The sequence below is a fragment of the Zalophus californianus genome, chromosome 4, assembly GCF_009762305.2.
Source record: "Zalophus californianus isolate mZalCal1 chromosome 4, mZalCal1.pri.v2, whole genome shotgun sequence".
Taxonomy (NCBI): Eukaryota; Metazoa; Chordata; class Mammalia; order Carnivora; family Otariidae; genus Zalophus; species Zalophus californianus.
In genome coordinates this window covers 157195965-157215764 of record NC_045598.1, presented here as the reverse complement: position 1 = coordinate 157215764, position 19800 = coordinate 157195965, and the positions used below count along the sequence as shown (strand labels likewise).

At 47.1% G+C, this 19800-nt stretch overlaps 1 protein-coding gene across 3 annotated transcripts in view; it reads right to left on the bottom strand.

The window, feature by feature from the left end:
• BAALC (BAALC binder of MAP3K1 and KLF4) overlaps positions 1-19800 on the bottom strand; it is a 117312-nt gene that overhangs the window by 27259 nt on the left and 70253 nt on the right. For 2 of the 3 annotated variants that reach the window (XR_003517063.1, XR_003517072.1), the window contains exon 2: positions 16023-16189. Coding sequence is in view for 1 of the 3 variants with exons in the window: in XM_027576949.2 (XP_027432750.1) it covers positions 4248-4358; positions 16023-16189 (278 nt within the window). In the remaining 2 variants the exon portion in view is untranslated. Of the gene's footprint in view, positions 1-1959; positions 4359-16022; positions 16190-19800 lie in introns of those variants that run through there. The other variant, XM_027576949.2, reaches the window with a different exon arrangement.

The window sequence follows — 19800 nt, the reverse complement described above, 5'->3', positions numbered from 1 at the left end:
ACATAACTTTAAATATTAAGTCATGTTTGGGTTTTTTTTAGGATTTTATTTATTTATTTGACAGAGAGAGAGCGAGCACAGGCAGGGGGAGCTGCAGAGGGAGAGGGAGAAGCAGGCTTCCTGCTGAGGGAGCCCAATGTGGGGATTGATCCCAGGACCCTGGGATCCTGACCTGAGCCGAAGGCAGACGCTTAACTGACTGAGCCACCCAGGTGTCTCTTGAGTCACGTTTGTAATTTGCCTGCCCAGAAAATTCTTATGAGATTGGCTTCCCAGACTGGTGGGATGGGGAAAAGGACCTTCTATATTCTGATGACTCCTGAAAAGAACACGTTGGGAACACAATTTGGGGCAGGGGTTGCAAATGCCAATGTCTCAGGGCTCAGGCAGGCAACACCAATCTAGAGGCTGCTGTGTGGAAGCCACAGTGAGTGGTGGGGGCCATGACCGTCTGGAGACTGTAACTTTAGCTAACGCAGCCTGATCAGCTGCGGCCAACTGTGGCCAAGGGGCAGTAAGAGACCAGAGGTGTAAGATCTCCCAAATTTTCAAAAGAAGACAGAAAGTTTGTATATCAACTAGAATTGGGTTTGGCTGTGAGTAGTGACATGAAACAGTAGCTTATATGAGGTAGAAGTATATTTCTCACAAAAAGAGGTCTGGGGTGTGCAATCCATGGAGACTCAGTGGAACGAGGAACCTAGGCTGCTTCTAATTTATTGCTCAGCTCAGCATGGCTTCCATTCTCAAGGTCACCTCATGACCTAGCAGACTGCTGTGGCTCCAGCCATTACCTCTTCATTTTAGGAAGCAGGAAGGAAAAGGAGAAAAGAAAGGGCCTGACCATTCTTTTACAAGGAGACTTCCTGGAAGCTTCCATGCCCCACTATTATTTTTCATTGGCCAGAACTAAATCATACAGCTACTCCTAGCTGTGAAGGAGGTTGAAAAATATAATCTTTTTTCTAAGTGGATGTGGGCCCAGCTAAGGAAGAAGGGGAGGATGGATACTGGAGTTCTAAACTAGAAGTCCCTGCCAGAGCTGGCTTTTTCTGTGAAATGCTCGGGTTTTAACACCACGACAGACAAACAGAGCATGTCTGTCATCTGGGCCGGCAGAGATGCTGCTGGTTTGCGACCCTGCTTGGGGAAGCAAACATGGATGGGATACATTTCTGTGGCAGGTGGGGCAGCTGGCGAGCGGGGCTGGTGAGGGTCATTAGCAGGTGAAGGTTAACGGGGCTTCAACAGGGAGTCCAAACAGGAGTGTATTCAGGTAGCCTGGGGTAGCGGGGAACGCTGTGGAGGTGGTGGCGGGACAGGGCGAGGAGGTACAGTCCTTGGCCTGTGCATCAAGGAGCGTTTGGGGCCTGGGCAGATCGGGGGGGGGGTTCCTGGTGGCCCCCGTTCCTCTCAGCTTGAAGTCTTAGCAGCTCTTCTGACAGGTGTGATTTCAAGCTCCTCTAAGTCGTGAGGTCTCTCCTCTTTCTGACTTTCACCAAAGATGCCCTCTTGAGCTAGGTCAGGGTCACCCTCTCTGGAGGGATAAGGAAGCCTGGGCCAGACCCAAACGCCCCAAGCTCCCCAGCCCTCCTCAGTCACTGCTGTCACCCTCTCAGACCGGGGCTCAGCTTCCTCTCAGACCTTGTGAAATGGCTCAGCCTCCCAGCCCTGTTAGACCTTCTTGCCAGGAAAGGCACCACGCTATATATTGGAAAAATCACGGGATTTGCAGGCAGACTTCTCTCCCTTGAGCCCCTGCTCCATCGCTTACTAGTTAAGTGACTATAAATACTTTTGTAACTGTCAATTGGAAACTAGTGGTCTCTTTACCTACTTCATAAGGCTTTTTGAAGGGTTCACAGAGATCACTTATATAAGACCTTTCTATCAAAGAAGAAAAAAATCTAAACAGCCCTAAATATAAATTTAAGGTTCCAGTAAAGACTCTCATATGCTTGAAATTGATGACTTTATTGACACAAACTTCGCAATAGAAAGTTGTTAATAGGATCGTGAGAATCAGTTCTTGTATCATGCACACATGAAAAAATTGCCAGATGAATTTCCAGTAGCATGGTTTAACTTCTGATCACTATCTTTGTGAAATCCAGATTGTTCCAGGGAGAGGCAGATCATATATGCTCTTCATTCCCTTCTCCCCTAGGAGTGAGACCTTGTTTCTACATGAAACAGACACTGTCTCGAGTTAAATCCCAAACAGCTTGCAGCAGTTAAGTGAGGCAAAAACAAGGATGTGAAGAGAAACTGGTGTTGTCCACAACTGATAGCACACGAAGGGGGGGGGGGCAGCAGGAACACCCCACAGAGAAACACGACACATGTGCCCTGGGAGAACGAGCCTTGAACGTGCAGGATCATTGCCAACCTTTGGCAGCTGGGGGCTCCTGCTGAGTAATGCCAGTGGGGCCACAGAAGTCACAGGTTTTGCTTTTATTTTATCATTATTTTTTCATTTTCAGAACATGAAGTTCCCCAAAAGCCCTTTCTCAAAGAACCTCAAAATGATGGAGGTTTGGGAAAACTAGTTTTGTGCAGGGTAAAGGCTTGTGCAGTGATAAGGAGAAGGCCCAGATCCAGGGTTTAAGAGAGAAACCTATTCTGAATGTAAAAGTGAGTTCCACTACGGAACAATTCACAACACACCCAAACCTTAGGGTTGAAGGTAGTCCCCTAGTTATTAAGTCCGTTGTTAGAGTCAGGATACGCAAGTGTGACTGGCCAGACTCCAAATCTCCCAACATCTGCAAGGTGCCTGGTGCAGGGTTGGTATTTAATGTTAAATGAATAAATACACAGTCTACGGAAGGAAGGAAGGAAGGAAGGGAGGGAGGGAGGGAGGGAGGGAGGGAGGGTGGGTGGGCACTATTTCCTTGTGTTTGAGGAATAACAAAATTGGCAGGTCATGAGGCCGTTTCTAAATTGTAATCTAGGCATGTCAATTCTCTGGACCATATTATATAAACACACCATCAGGCTGCCTATTTCTGCTAAACATGGAGTTTATTGGTATCATCTGGTACATCTTTAGTCCTACCTTCCCCAATCCAGGCTATGTTAACAGTCCTTTAAAAATCATGTTACATTACTTTGGAGGAAGTACTTTCACCTGAACATGTTTAAAGAAATGTTAGATAATTTTAATCTATCAAGACATTTTCCCCACCTCTGATGTCTAACACAGGGCGCATCAGTCTCCTGTCAGCGTGAATGCACGGCAACCAGGTCCAGGCTTTCTAAAGCAATTCCTTCACAGACAGCACATGGCACAGTCCTGGCGCCATGGTCGAGAGGCCAGAGCGAAGCCATGTATGCTGCTGGTGGGTTCTGGATCATCGCCCTCTTGTGAGCTGTGTCCGCGCCTTGATCAACAATTGCAAACGACCCAACTGGAGAGAACAAACACTCAAGAGTACAAGCAGAGAGACCTGGAAAGCTCCGTAAATGCGGTGTTTGGCTGAGCCCTGAGGGGCGTCCCAGGTTGGGTGCGTGGACCACGGTGACCACGGTATTGTGGTATGGAGGCTGACGTGGACACCGGTATGGGGGGGACATGGAAGACAGACAAGAAATGGGTGTGACTGCCTCATGGAGAGCTCCCAAAACACGCTGTGGGTGTTGGGGGTGTTAGTTCGTGTGACAGGGGATCTGAATCTGTCTCCTACCGAGCTAAGGAAACAAGTAGAGCTGGGAGTTTTCCTGGTTCGTGATTTCTCCTATATCTGGACTTGCAGTTGGGTGAAAAACAACTTTTAAGTGAACACGGTAAGCTTTCTGATGGCGGTACTGGCAGTATTCAGAAAGAACAAATGAAAGAACAAGCTGGCCCGCAAGTGTGCACACGACCACGGGCAGGAGCTTAGCAGCCACGTGAGCATCTCTCACCAGGGAACCTACTCCTTCTTGTCTGTTTCATCACCCACCTGTGGCCTTTGCTCACCACTTTTCCATCAGACCACACCGCAGGAGTTGCAAAGAGGCAAACTGCACATTTGCAGCTTGTTACCCTATGCAAGTACTGCGCCAATACATCTACGTGGTAAGTAGGAGGCAGAGAATGTCCCAAAAGCCCAGGCGGCCACTGGCCTGCCAGGTAAGAGAGTGTCTCAAGCGGCAGCATTCTTCACACTCAGCAAGGGCCACCCACTTCTTTGAGCCTCCTTGATGGGGTCCAGCATGTGGAGGGCACCAAAGAAGTCCATCCACCCTTCTAGTAGAACACTCTGCTAGTTAACACAGTTCTTCGCCATTCTTCGATTTCTGTCCATCTGTCGGATACTGTCTGTAACGTTAATGGTGACTTCTTTTGCAGGCATTCGCTTAGCATCTCTTTTAGCCTGTTAAAGTTTAACATCATGAATTGAGTTAGTGGAAAATATCCAAATTTGTATTCACCTCTTGAGATTGTTACATAAATGCGCACACGTGTGCGTGCACACACACACACGCACAGACGCAGGAAGAACACACGAGAACACATGCATATATACTCCTTTTCAAAGGTTTCTCTGTTAAAACTCTAATATTGACCTAGCACAGAGCCTGGCATAAGGCATGCTCAGTAAAACATTGTCGAATGAATGCAATAATCGCTAAGGTCCATCAAGGGGTAGTGTGGAAGGTTTCACAGTTAGCTTTAGTAAAGCAGAGAAGGAGTGGAGGTTTGGAGCCAGACAGACTTTGTGGTTCAAATACTGACTAGATAATTCCACCATGAGCAAGTTTTTTTCTAACCTAACCCTCAGTTTTCTCATCCGTAAAATAGGGAATATTAATAGTACCTACCTCACCAGATCATTGTAAGGATTAAATCAGGTCATGCATTAAGGGACTCAGCATAATGCCTGTCACTAAGAAAAAATGACCACGGGGGCACCTGGGTGGCTCAGTCCTTAAGCGTCTGCCTTCGGCTCAGGTCATGATCCCAGGGTCCTGGGATGGAGCCCCGCATTGGGCTCCCTGCTCAGCAGAGAGTCTGCTTCTCCCTCTCCCGCTCCCCCTGCTTGTGTTCCCTCTCTGGCTGTCTCTCACTCTGCCAAATAAATAAACTCTTAAAAAAAAAATGACCACAAAAAGATTTAGTAAGTATAATAAGTAAAAAGTAAGATAGATTATCCACTTCTAAGTGAAGATAAACCGCTGATAAAGTCCGGAGTTCATATTAAATACTAAAGTACTGACTAAACTGTAGGTTCTTCAACTACATGTGTCCCGCCTCAAGAGTAAACTTTACCCAGTGGGGAGTGATTTTGTGCCCATTCTGCTCAACTGCTTGGAGTGAGCGCGGGAGGGGTCACAGGAGTTGCCTCCACAGTGGATGGACAGACAGGTGCCGCCCAATCCTCAGTCCAGGAAGACCTGCTGCCTAGCTCCTGGGAGCGTAATCAGTAAATAACTTCCAGGTGTCCCCCTGGGGTGCTCAGCTGCAGAAAGCCACCTCACCCCAGGTCCTGCCCTTGCCAGGGTGGCCCAATGCGGGGGTACAAAGGCCTGGACATTTTGGCACAAAGCAGGCCAGCTCTGACAAGACGCTAGGCTCTAGAGGTCCCCAGGGGGTGGGGTCAGCTGCAGCTGTTGCTCAGCCTGCATCTGGCTGGCTCACCTCCTCCCTCTGGCCACTCCTGCTTCCATCCCTCCTCACCACAGGGGTTGATGCCCAATAAGCATCCTGTATAATGACATCTCAACGTCTGCCTCCTGGAAGACACGGTCAGCCTCAGATCTGAGGGAGCATCTCCCAGGGCGTGAGCATCTCCCCATGCTGGGTGTGAGTGTGGATAGATACATGTTCTTAATATAATATAACCCTTGAACACAAGACAACTACTTTATCTGTAGTGCATCCAAAGACATGGTGGACTATGGGGCTATTGGAGAAAAATAAATTGGCCTATTTGATTTACTAACAAATGATCTGTAGTTTGTAGCCTGTCACATAAATCCTGTGTAGTAGCTGTTTGGGATGCCCCTTCCAGATTCTCTTTACGTGCCTGGTGCATCCATCCCCCAACTGCTTTGAGTTTTGGCAGCTAACTGCTCACAGCAACACCCATGTTTTGAGAATTGCCCTCATCTGATCAGAGCCACCTTGCTCAGAAATGCGACAGAGGTCACACACTAATTCCTGGAGACAGCCCAAAGCCAATGTCTGATTGTTGGGGATACAAAAGGCTGGCCATTTTGCCTTGAGGGGATGTAAATCTATGGCATCTTCATGCTCCAGAGCCCCCGTGGGATCAGGCTGTGTGTGGGATTCAGCAGAGCTCATATAAGACTGAACTGGGTCCTCTGCCCCTCCTGCTTCCCTTACTACCACACAGGCTTCACCTGAGACTACTCTTTCAATCAACTGCTTGCACAAGAATCCTTGTCTTGGGCTCGGCTTCTAGGGAACCTGACCTAAGAATACTTTATGGGTGATCTGAGGGGCGTTTACGGGATAATTTTGTCTATATGCAATTTTAGTCCTGTCCATTGATGTCATGAGCTAGGACTTCATTGTTCTCTTCATGTTCCCAGTGCCTGGCACCATCTGAGACAGAGCAGGCTCTCTATTGAAGTTTGGCTGAATTAGTGGATGAATGAATGAATGAGCACACTGCATTTGTCAATGCCCCCTTGTTTGAACAACCAGAAGTCAATGCTGTTTTAAGGATTTAGTCTTACTCTCAGCTCTTCCAAGCCTGAACTGGCACCAGGGCAAGCAGTGACTTTTGATGGGTTTATTTTTCCCTAAAAGCAGAGAACTCCTAAAGTCCCACAACCAATTTTGTCTCCTAAAGAAAAATGCGGCAATTAGGAGGCCGATTCCATCTGATTTGCATTTCGGGTGCTGCTGCATACAAGCCTTGAGAACGGGGCATGGAATGGAGACACAGAAGCTTTATTTGAAATGAGCCAAGTTGACAGCGGCTTTCCCTTCAAACCGGTAGGCAGTAAGAGAGCTTTCCAGAATGAAAATGTCAACTTTCCAAACAGTGTAACTGCTTTTCTTTAGAGTTCCTGGCAAGATTTCACAAAAGGTTATTAAAGATTATAAACAGAAAATGCTCTGCTCTATATTTTAGTCTGCTTTTCTAAGCTTAAAAATATAAGCAAAAATTCAATAGTTGGATGATTCTTCATTTCCTTGCCTGTTTAAGAGTCCAAAGCTACACAACAGTCATTCCCAGAACAGCCACAGAATATGTACGGTTTTAATCTCAAGAACAACAAGGCAATTTCTGTTTTTTCTTTTTGCAAGTTTCTTAAATCTGGATATCGAAAGTCGATCCAAAGTGGCATTATTTACAGCACAAGCTTTGGGGCTAGACATAGCTGGCCTTGGGGAAAGGCTTTGTCACCAGTCAGCTGCTGCAAGATACGTTGCTTTAGCCTCTCAGTCTCAGTTCCCTTCCCTGAAACATGGGGCAATAATGCCTGATTCTTTGTGGGCCTTTTTGAGAGAATTATGCATGTCACTCAGCATTAATAGGGTGACGAACTTTTCCCAGCTGGCCCAAGATCGGCCCATTTTAAAACTGGAAGTCCTCCATTCTGGGAACCTGCTCAGGTGCCCGCAAACCAGGACAGTCAGTCAGCCCAGTTAGAGCTGCCATTAATTCTATTTGCAAAATGATGATGTCAACCATTCTAAATTTCAACTGAAAACCTTCTTATTCTACCAGAACTATGGGTCTTGCTGTAGCTCCTTATAAACAACACCGACGGTAAGGCTGCGCCATATGCATTTGGATAAAGGGCAACTGAAGTTCTTTACTCCAGTGGTGGGTACAGGCTCTATCTAAGCCATAAACGAGTCCACTCTCAAATAATCACGCTGTATGAACTCTATCAAGTTAAACAGAACAACAAGGCATTCTTCTGCAAGTGCTTTATGAAAGAGCAATGCAGACATTCGGGGGTGGAGGGGTGGGTCGTTGCTGGAATCTAGGTACAACTTGGAAATCTCAGATTTCAAGCCCAAAGGAGAGGGAAAAAGAGAACCACAATGCCAGGTTATTTTCTCTAGAAGCCCTCTTGAGAAGTTGCGTTGCCCTCCTACAAGAGAAGAGCCATCGGGATACACGGAACAATTTTCCCATTTGGTTCCTCAGACAGTGTGTAGAAGAGGCGTTTTCCCCTATGATGTGCTTCTCAGCCAGCCAAACCTTTTTATTTCACAGCCCACTCCCTTTATTTAACTACAGGAAAAGAAAACATGTTCCATTTGCAATTACTGGCTTAAAAAAAAAAAACAAAAAAAAACTCCTGGTTTGCAACTCAGTGATGAGAGAAACCCATTTGGCACCTTTTTCTTCTGTGGCTTCTCTGCTCATTCAATCCTTTCCCCACTTCTAAAATTCTTGCTTTGTGAGTTTTATCACCACTGACTCTTGTTAATGGGCCACCTCTTGTTTCTCACTCAGCTTTACAGCTTTTCTCTTCTTCCCTCTGCCTCATTTTCATTTCTGCAGGTTTAGAACTCTATGAATCATGGATTTTAGTCCTCTTGATGCTGCCTCTTTAATTAAAAGTAATTTATCGGCTGCTGTTTCTCAAGGGTAACCAGATTGACCGTGATAACTTCCCGGCAGCCTCGAACCCAGATGAAACTGTTTCTCTTGGGGTTTAGAAGTCGACGACCCAGCTCGTTCTCCGTGGAAGTAGGGGCAGTGTGCCTGGACTCAGGGGTGCAGCTGAGTCCGTTCACTGTTTCTCACATCACCCTCAACATGGGAATACAGATGTTCTCAACTTTACTTTGACTCCACAAATATATCTATACCTAACACGAGATCATCTGAACCTTTTCACAGTTCCTCACAGACAACAAAGAAAAGCAAGGCTTACTGAGATTATGATTTATCAGACATCGATTTTTCTCTAACTGTATTTTTTATTTATAAAACCAATACAAAATTATGGTAAAAGAAATTCAAAGAGTAGAGAAGGCAGAATGAAAAGTAACATTGTTATGCTCTGGCCACACTTGTGCTTTCCCCAGGGGTAACCACAGCTAATGATTTCTCTCTCCCAGTATTCTTTACTTCCTTCTTGGCCTTAACCATGGTTTGGATTATATATTTGCTTTTTTTACTTGCATATTTTCTACATCCTCATCAGATTATAAACTTCAAGAAGGTAGGGACCCAGTGTGTTGTGTTCAGCAGAATATATCCCCAGAATATAATTTAGTGCCTATCACATAATAGACACCCAACAAATAACTTGAGCACACGTATAAAAAGAAATCTTCAGAAAGAAGACAAAAAATGTCCTGGGAATAGCACACCTGTTTGCACTGCCCTGCCCTAGAACTTTCACACATATTTACATTATGCTTACAGTTGACTGTTTCTTGTGCCATCCCTGAGAGAGCCAGAAATGGTACTGCACTCCCTTTCCCAATGAGACAGGGGAATTCACTCAGGCCAACATAATTTTCCCAAGGCCAATGTCAATGAAGACGGTGGGTTGAACTAAAGATGGTGGACCCGGGTCCCACATCCAGCCTCCCACAACTCTGCCAAAGCTTACTCTGAATTCTCCACTGTTTTTTGGTAATGGGAAGGAAGAACATGGGGTTTGGAGGCAGACAGATCTGGGTTTTAAGTCTAACAGAGCCACATCACTATTCCTTGGGCCACGTTGGCCAAATACCTAACCTTCCTGAGCCTGTTTTCCTGAGTGGGAAACGCTGCTTCCCCCGTAGAGTGAGGGGTAAAGATGATGCCATATGCAGTGTGTCTGGCTCATGGTAGACACTGAAAAATATCAGCTCCCCCCTCTTCCTTCCCAAAAGATTAAAGACTGAGCCTTGTCAGCTGCAACTCAAGACATTTTTCTTTTCAGTCAAGCCCCATTAAAGGGAAACAGATAACAACTAACGTCTAGCTATTCCCGAATTCTGTGATTTTACTTGCTGCTGCTTCACGGCACTCATTCGAGGTCGTCAGGAAACATGTGATCGTAGCAACTCCACCCAGGGCCAGGATGCTAGGCTCCAAAAGCAGGGGTCAGGTCATGCCTCAGGCAAAACTCTCCAGAACCCCCCCAAGCCTGGAGCAAATCCTGTGCCGACCACAGCCTCATGCATGGTACTCACTTCGGCTACTCAGCATAGGGGTTTAGATCTATCTGGTAGCAAGTGCCAAAAGGAGTTGTTGCTTTTCAACTTGAACCTCCAGTAGATCAAACACTAGGAAGGCAGCAGAACCTGCTTGAGAAAAGTACTGGGGATCCCACAGTACAGTCATCAATCATAAGATGGTGGCGCCGGGTAGGAGTGGTTCTGTGGGAAACCTTTCTAATCCTAGTGAAGTACTAGGCCAGCCTCATTCGATCAAGGAGACCCAGTCAAGGATTTCTCAGATGCTGAGATGTCAGGAAGGTCCCAAGCAGTTGATGAGTACATACGAGATTCGTAACCTGAAGCAGGCTCAGGGGGCAAGGGAATGAAGAATAAGGAGGTCTCTGCCCTGAGAGTCTTCCAGTAGGATTGGTGTTTCCACACACCCTTAGATGAACAGTGAGTCTTGCAATTCTTCATGTATATAAGGTGGCAGCCAGCAGATAGCTGCATATACGGAGGTAGTGGAAATCACCACCCACACACCCACCCCCACACACACCCACCCCCACACACACCCACCCACCCACACACACCCACCCACACACCCCTCCACATCCCTATACTGCTAAATTACCTTCTTTTCCCAGGCTCAAACTAAAATGTGCATCAAAGTGCCGTTCTGACAGGTCTCCGTCTCTGGTTTTCCTCAATGGTTTCTTTTGTTCTCTCCCTCCTTTTAATGGCATGTTTTTGTTTTGCAAGGAGAAATTCATATTTACTTTCCAAACACTTCTCACGTATCTCCTATTACCACCACCCTGGAGAAATTCTGGGCTTATCCCATCCTTCTTTCTGGAGCAGGCCTCCCTCTTTGGCCAGAGCCATTTCTGGCCGAAGTCCATCTTTCCTGGACTGGACCAAGCCTGGCCACCAGTCAGACACTGGGTTAGGGGGAGCAGGAGCAGAAGGAGGAAGCTCCTCCGCTGAGAATCGGTCAGGACATCGGTGGAGTTCTTCAGCGCGGTCTGGCCACTTTGTCAAGAATAATAAAGTAACTCACAATGACGCAGCTTCCAAAGACATGCGGGCTCATTGGGAGACCAGCCACACACTCAAGTTTCGTCTGCTCAGAGCTGTATCCACACATACATTTCTACCTTAGCTGAATACTTGAGGAGATAGTTCTGGGGGAGAAAAACAGGAGTCCTAAGGCTGAGGAAATGGCACATTCAGCCTGGAGAGCAAATGTTTGGAGGCAGTCCAGAGTTTCCTGAACGATTAATTAGCAGGACAGAAGAGCATCTATAGGACTTGCTCCTGGGTATTTGTCAAGCTCAGGGAAGAGGCTGGGGGAAGGAGATCCAGTCAAGGATTTCTCAGATGCTGAGATGTCAGGAAGGTCCCGAGGGACTGGAGGAAATCAAGACACAGCAGAAAAAGAGAAAGAGCTCTCCACCGAGACAGTTCCAACTTGCCGAATATCATTACTGTCACATTCCTCTGTCACATTCCTCTCACTAGTTAGCACCTATTCACACTAGGCGGAAGACGGGGGCCGAGGGAATTGCAAGAAGGAAGCTATGGTCTCTCGGCTGGGACATGAAGTGGCGAGGCGCTCAGAGCAGGAGATGCTGCTACCCACAGCCATTAGCACCACTAGCTGTCCCCAGCACCCTCCAGAAAGCAGTCTGACCTGTGCAGAGGCGTCTACCTTAACGGGAGGAGTTGCCATCCCCTATTAATGGCCTTTTATTTCCTTGAAATAAACAGCACTGCTTCAAATTGGTGAAGCCCTTGTTCATGCATTCTGTATTATCTGACCCCCCCCAACCTCACCCCCATTAAAATTGGCAGTCGCTTCAGAGCACAGGGCACGTGTTCCTTTTCCACACCTGGGTCCTTGGCATCAGAACAGTGCCTGGCACCTTGATGGCCCTCCATGGAAGAACATGACACGAATGAATCCAAGGAGTGCTTATAGGAACCGAGCAGAACTTTTCCAGGCCTAGCAAGGATTGCCTCTAACACGCAGACTTGTTTTCTACATCGGAATGTAGGCAGGTGCATAAAGATGCATGCTTCATGAACGGGTTCTTCTGGAGAAAGAAAGCTCTTAAAAAGTGCCCAAAGCCATGAGCCTGGTGGCAGGATGCCGTACAGGGGAACGCGGTGAAAGGGTAATAGGTCATCTTGGGGGAGTAGAGGAAGAGAGAGGAGGCGAGTGGATACTGCCTGAGCCAGTCACTGAAAATGCAGGAAGCTTTAGCCCAGAGTATAGAGGAGCAGCAAGGAAGACTTATGTCAAAGGCCTCGGAGAGTTTAGGAAGAAAATTATTTTCCTTGAGCAGATTCACCGCTGAGAGCTGTGTTGGGACAAGACAGCGCTGCTGACAGGAGCTTCAATCAGAGGTAAGCTTGGCTTATAAACTGCCACTGTGGGTAGAAGAACCTCTGCCATGGCTTTTGGGGGGGGCGCAAGATGATGAGATGGTGAGATCCCAGGACACAAAGACCACTGATGCACTTCAGCAACTGTCTGAACACTCAGAACTGAAGCCCTCTGCTCCCTGATCTTATCTGGGAAGTGGCTACACCACAGCCATTGCTCCCTGGGTTGTGAAAACAACCTGCATGGATGGCCTATCAGCGGGTACCACCTGCTCCTGGGGCTGGTCAGGTGGGCTAGCTCCTCACCCCCGCCCCCGCCTCCGGGGGGGCCCCACCGCGTGTGTGTGTGGGGGGGGGTGCGGGGCGCTGCTTCCCTCGGCCATCTCTGAGTTTCCGTTCTCCTCTGTCAACTGGTGAGAATATCAACATTTTACAGTCATTGTGAGGACTGGGTGAGATAATATAACAAGTGCTTAGTGCTCCATGCCTGACTGCAAGGCTGATGTCACGGGCCTAAGGAAGACGAAGCACAACTTACTGGCTTTATTTATGTATTTGTTAAAAGATTTTATTTATCTATGTATTTATTTGAGAGAAAGAGAGAGAGCGCAAGGGAGCAACAGAAGGAGAGGGACCAGCAGACTCCCCGATGGGCGTGGAGCCTGACGTGGGGCTTGACCCCGGGACGCAGAGATCATGACCTGAGCCAAAGTCCAGAGTTGGTACCTTAAGCAGTTAAGCCACCCAGGCGCCCCAACTTCCTGGCTTTAAATTCTTATGTTCCATAACTGGAATTCACCTATGGCTGGTTAGCGTGTAAAGCTGGTGAGCGTGGAAAACTACCTGTCAGTATCTACAGAAGTCGAATATAGCCGCATTCTATGAGCCAGCAATTCTACTTCTAGGACTACTCAGAAAAGAAATGAATGTCCACCAGCACGCATGCACACGAAGGGTAACAGCTGTATTGTTCACAATAGCCCCAGACCAGAAACAACCCAAATGTCCTTCAATAGGATGGTTACAGTCACATAATGGGATACACATAACAATGAAAATGAGCAAATCTTTGCAACTCCCAACAGCACAGATGAGTCTCACCTGCCCCATGTTGAACAAAAGAAGCCAGGCACAAAAGAGCACATACCGTATGATTCCATTTACAAACGTCTAAAAAATAAACACAACTGACCTAGAATCTAGCTAGCTGTCAGAAGAGTGGTTAGGTTTGCAGAGGTGGACAGTGACTGGCACATCCCAGTCACCACGGTGAGGGGCACAAGGGAGATTTCTGGGGTACGGAAAATGTTCTGTGTCTTCACATGGATGATGGTTACATGGGTGTGTCGCCTTAAAAAGATTCATTGCACTTATGACCGATGTGGGCGTTTTTCTGAATGTACGTTCTATGTGGTAGATAGCATGATTGCCCTTAATCCTTTGCTGTCTCTCCACTGGGGACAGTGTGTACTTCCTTGCCCTCCTGATGTTGGGCTTGTCCATGTGACCTCCTTGGGCAGGATATGAGCAGAGACATGAAATGGGTTTGGATAGTTTGGTTTTGCCCTCTTGGGTTTCTACTGCAGTCATGAGAAGATATGCCTCAGAGATGCTGCTTTTCTGGCCTGATTCCCAAAATAATATACATGGAACAGCTTGAGCTACACGAGGAGCCTGGTGTCGAAAGTCAGGCCTAGCCACTCAACTTGCAACTGACTGTGAGGGGAAAAACAAAAGATGACTGTTTGAAGCCACTGAATGCTGGTGTGCTTTGGTATGCAGCATTACTGTGGCCATAAAAGACTAACACCTTATTCTTCAGTAAAGCGTCCATTCACATCTCTATGCTCCATCTTTATAATAGTCGCCTGTTTCGAGTTCAAGTCATTGGCACTCATCTCCAGCACTTACATGAACGACTCATGTCATAAGTCAAATGAATCGGGTTCCTTTTCTGTAAGTTGGGGATGATGCTTACTTTACAGTGCTCTTGGGAGGATTTAATGCCCCAGCAGACCTAAAAGCACTTTGTAAACCGCAGAGCACAATTTTAAAGGGCTGAATGCTGGGGGTGGGGGGGGCAGGAAGCCAGTGTATGGAGCATGCCACACACCAGGCAAAGCTGCTTCCTGCCCACCAGGACCCAGCCTGACTCAAAAGGTGAGGGCACACGCGTGGGAAGGAGGCTCCGGAACAAATGTCACGCCTGCACTAAAGCAGTCACCCAGCTTTTGAGCATAGTTCTGTGGGGCCTACCCTTGGGGGGGGAGGCAATGATGCTTAGGCCTCCAGAAGGCCAGCTCACGCACAGGCCGAGTAGGTGATCCAGGACCCTCAGAGGGCCACCCTCAAGTTCAAGTCTATCCCTTCCCCTCCATGTCTTTCTTCTGAGTCTAAAGAGCTACCACCAGTGCTTCATTCCATCCTGTTGGGTGCTGTGTGCCTAACCATCCCCTGCTAATTCCTACTGCCGGTCTTACAACACTTCTCAGTTTACACAGAGCGGGCCCATCTGTTCTCTCATTGTGCTATTATTTCCATTGTGTAGATAAGGAACCTGAGACTCCGAAAGATTAAGTGGTTCCTGCCAGGCCACTTAGTTAACAAGCATTAAAGCTGAATTGGCAACAGGTTTTCTAACCAAGGGTTAGGGAGGTAACTGACTCAAGAATTCCATCATTAAAGAACCAGTTGTAGAGTCAGGAAACAGGTGGCCTTGGCCTGAGGGGCCAGGACCAATAAATTTTGACAGGGGAGAGTGGGGGGGTAGGTTTGGAAAATCAGCATCAGGTAAGCAGTGGGGCAGGGGCAGGTGAGGAGGTGGGGGAGGAAGGAAGAGGAAGGAGGGCCGACCCCGGTGGGCCTACTAGGGGCGGGGCCTACTAGGGGCAGTCTTGCCAGTGGAAGGAGCTAGAGCCGGCAGGGGGAGCGCCTCCCCACAACAGCTCTGGGAGAAAGGAAAGACTCCAAAGGAGCTCCCCTGGCACTGTGATGCCACAGCCCTGCCTCTTCTTCAACACTAACAGTCTGAGGGTGACGCTGCCACCACATTCTGCAATGACAGGCCCCCCGGCCCCACCACCACCGTGGGGATGCTCCCACTGCCTGCCTCGGGGGAGGGTGTGAGGTAAAAACGCCTGGCCTGTCTCCTACCACACCTGTCTTCTCTCTCCTTCCCTGTCAACCCTGGGCCCTGCCCACTGCCTGGCCCCAAACTGGTTCCTGTGCCCAGTACCATCCTCAGTGTCAAGATGGTGAGAGCTGTGCTGAAGGGATCCTCGAACAAAGCTGTATTTAAGCAAACACAGGCTTCCTTTAGAGTGCAGACAGCAAGGGCCCATCTCTGCTGACTCAACAAAACAACCCTCGAGGGAGGAATGGGAATGGGGTGGGGTCCTGCCTTTGCAACAGGTTTCCCATGGGTGGAGTAGAAGACTCTCCATTGGCATGGGGAGCCGTCACTGCTCCTTCCCTGGGCACCATCTCAGCGTGGCCCTGTTCTGAAGCAAGCTTCTCCCCCCTTCTCCAGAACCAAGTGGCTTCTGTGGCTGTGACCTACCTCCGTGGTCCGAAGGCCATTCTGTTTCTGGGTCAGAGGGCCGGAGTTGAGGCTCTGGGGATTCGGGCACTGGGTCCCACAGCTCATCTTCTTATCTGGGTTGGAGATTCCACCTGGGGCTGTAGATCGGGGCACACCATTGGAGGACAGTCCATCTTCCAGCACACCTTGGGGAGAGAAGCAGAGGATGGCACGGGCGTCTTGCACATGACAGCTGCTGCAAACAATCCCCAACCGTGTGGGGAAAAAGCCACAAAGAAGAAATAAGTCACTATAATCCCACCATGCGAAACTACCCTTTTCTAAAAGAACATGTGTGGGGGGGGTTTTAAATATATATATATTTATATTTATATTTATACATACATATATATACATATGTATAGGCTCCACGCCCAGTGTGAAGCCTGATGTGGGGCTTGAACTCATGACCCTGAGATCAAGAGTCAGACGCTTAACTGACTGAGCCAACCAGGTGCCCCTTTGTGTGTATTTTTTTTTTTAACGAAAATGAGACTTTAAAATAATTTTGTAACCTGAAACTTTTACTAACATCAATGACATTTTTCCATGCAATTCAATATTCTGCCTTGTTAGTTTTCACACAGTAAGTTTGCCATTGTACGGATGTGTCACCATTTATTTATAATTTTTTTAAAGTAAGCTCTATGCCCAATGTGGGGCTTGAACTCATGACCCCAAGATCAAGAATTGGATGCTCTACCGAGTGAGCCAGCCAGGCACCCGTGTCACCATTTATTTAATCCCCTCTAGCTGGTTATTTGTTTTCACAATGTCACTGTGGTTGAAACCCCTTAGGCTTTAAGCTTTCTTCTTTTTTTTTTCTTAAGATTTATTTATTTGAGAGGGAGAGAGAGAGCAGGAGGAGGGGCAGGGGGAGAGGGAGAGAGAGAATCTCAAACAGACTCCCCGATGAGCTTAGAGCCTGATGCGGGGCTCAATCTCACGACCAATGAGATCACCACCTGAGCTGAAATCAAGAGTTTGATGTCAACGGACTGAGCCACCCAGGCGCCCCTTAAAGCTTTATTCTTAATTATCTCCTTAGGATAAATTCCTACAAGTGGAGTTACTGGTTTGAAGGTTATACAGTTTTTTTTACACCATTCCATCTGCAGGTGTTGGACTGAGCATATGCTCCTTCCATAACAAATGCCAAGAAATGATAGAATGAGGTTTAAATAAATAGCCTCACTGAAAAGCAAGAGGGTTACATCAAGGAATACTTGGTTGAAGAGTACCTGACTGAACAGAGCAAAGGTGGCCCAGGAAGCATGAGGGGGACGAGCAGGTGGGAGACCAGAAGCGGGCAGAAGCTCTGCAGTAGCCACAGGGAGGCCAGGGGCAACCAGGTGGGCTGGTGCTTCTACTCCTCCAGCAGCGGAGGCCAGCCAGCAGTCACAGAGCGGTCTGTGAGGTGGGATGTTGTGACAGAACAAGAAATACATATGTGGTCTTTCCCTCCAGTTCCTGGCATAGATCTCCTAAAACCCTGGTAATTACCTGAGTGACAGGGTGATAGGAGCATCTTTTGTTATAACATTTGGTCTTTGCTCCAGTTCATGACACAGAGCTCCTAAAGTCCTTGGAATTTTGTGAGGGACAGGAGAGACAGGAGTGCCATTTATTCTAATGAGGCAGCTCCTGGAGGTCCCCTAGATAGCTTCAGGATAGGGGCCGGTTGCCAGAAAGACCTAATCTTGACTAAGAGCTTGGAACTTTCAGCCCCACCTCCCAAACTCTGGGGCTGGAAATTGAGTCATTCGTTATGCCTACATGATGAAATTTCCAATTAAAAAAACCCTTAAATAACAATATTGGGGGAGCATCCAGGTTGGTAAAAGCATCCATGTGCCAAGAGGGTGACAACCCCCAACTCCACAGGAACAGAATGCACTTACGAATCTTCTAGACCACGTCCTGTGTACCTCTTCACCTGGCTGTTCATTTGTATCTTTTACCATATCCTTTACAATAAACTGGCAAACGTAAGTAAAGTGTCCCTGAGTTCTGTGAGCCATGCTAGCAAATCACTGAAGCTGAGGAGGGAATCTAAGAACTCCAACTTACAGCTGAAGGGGCACATGTACAGGTGGTGACCTGGGACTTGAGATTGGCGTCTGACGTGGGGGGCAATCTTGTGGGACTGAGCCCTTCACCTGTGCGGGCTGTGCTACTCCAGGTAGTTGGTGTCAGAATTGAGCTGAATTGTAGGACACCTAGTCAGTGTCCAGAGAGTTGGAGAACTGGTTGATTTGGTGGGAAAAAAATCCCACACATCTGGTGTCAGAAGTGTTGTAAGTAGAAACAGCACAGAGAGGGGCCTGGCGCAGAGAGAAGGGCAGTACTCTTAAGGGCTGGTGACCCCTGAGAGAAAGAGAAAAAAAAGATCCACACCATGAGGGCTGACTCTCTGGAAATAGTGCCAAGAGTTAGGCCAATAGTTTCCATCCCTGCCTTCCAAGTGGGCTTCTCAAAAGAAGTAGGCGCAACTGACGTTCTACATGAAATTTCAGTTACAGAAATTAGCACAAAACAAGAATAAACAAACATTTGGAGAAGGCCAATACCATAGAAGAGAGACAGCAAACTTTATGGTGGAGACCCTAGGAAATGTAGCTAATAAGGTATGCAGCAGAAAATCTTAAATAAGTGTAGTTAATCTGCCCAGAAAAATGAGGGAAGATAAGGTAAGCACAAAACAAGGACAAGAGTGACTAAAGATATTTGAAATAATAATTTTAACTGTTGAAATGAATTTTTAAAAACTCAGTAGGGAAGCTGAAGAGCAGGACAAACATAAAGAGCAAGTGAGTGAGCTGCCCTAGCGATTCTCCTGGAAGGAGCAAGTGAAGATATGAAAAACAGGTTGGGAACACAGGATCAAAATCCAGACATTACAACCTCAATCGAAGAGAGTAGAGAAAAATGAAGGGAAGCATTATTCACAGAAATAATAGTATTTCTCAGAACTGAATGAAGAAAGATGTGAAATCCCAAATTGAAATAGCCTACCAAAAACTTGACAAGACAAATGAAAAGAAAAGCCAACCTAGATAGAGCTTAGTGAAAATTCAAACCCTGTCAATAACAAGAAAAGCTTCGAAGAGGACAACAAAAACAAAAACAAAAAGCGAAATGAGATTGACATTAGACTTTTTATCAACAACCAATGGATTAAGAAAATATAGAACAGTGACTTCAAGATTTCAAAGGATAGGCACATTGTAAAGTCTTTTGCAATACTTTGCCAGATTTACCTCTATAAATCTCCAATTACCCTACTGCCCTCTGCCAACAGTATATGAAATGGCAATATTCCCCGAACCTGCACAAACCCTGAATATTTTCTTTTTTGTTTCTCATCTTTGCCAATTTAAGAGGCAAAATAAAGTATCTCACTGCTTGGATTTACACTGCTTGATTTACTAGAGATACCATACTATTTATGTGCCTACTGGCTAATTGTGTGGGGCTTTTTTAAAACTGTCAAGTCATTTGCCTATCTTTCTTTTGGGGTGTTAGCCTGCATTTGCTTTTAATCAAACTTAAGGAAAACAAACAAAATCCTTTCCCAGAGTGTTGAGAAATTATTTGCCATGAGGCACGCATCAGAAGCACAGCATGTTTGATGTACAAAGAGCGGGAGGGTTGACTGACTAGGCAGAGCTGGTGAGGCCACAATCCCAGCACAGCTGAGGAAGCAGTGATCCAAAGAACACACACGTCCACAGGGCACCCACCTGTTGTGCAAAAT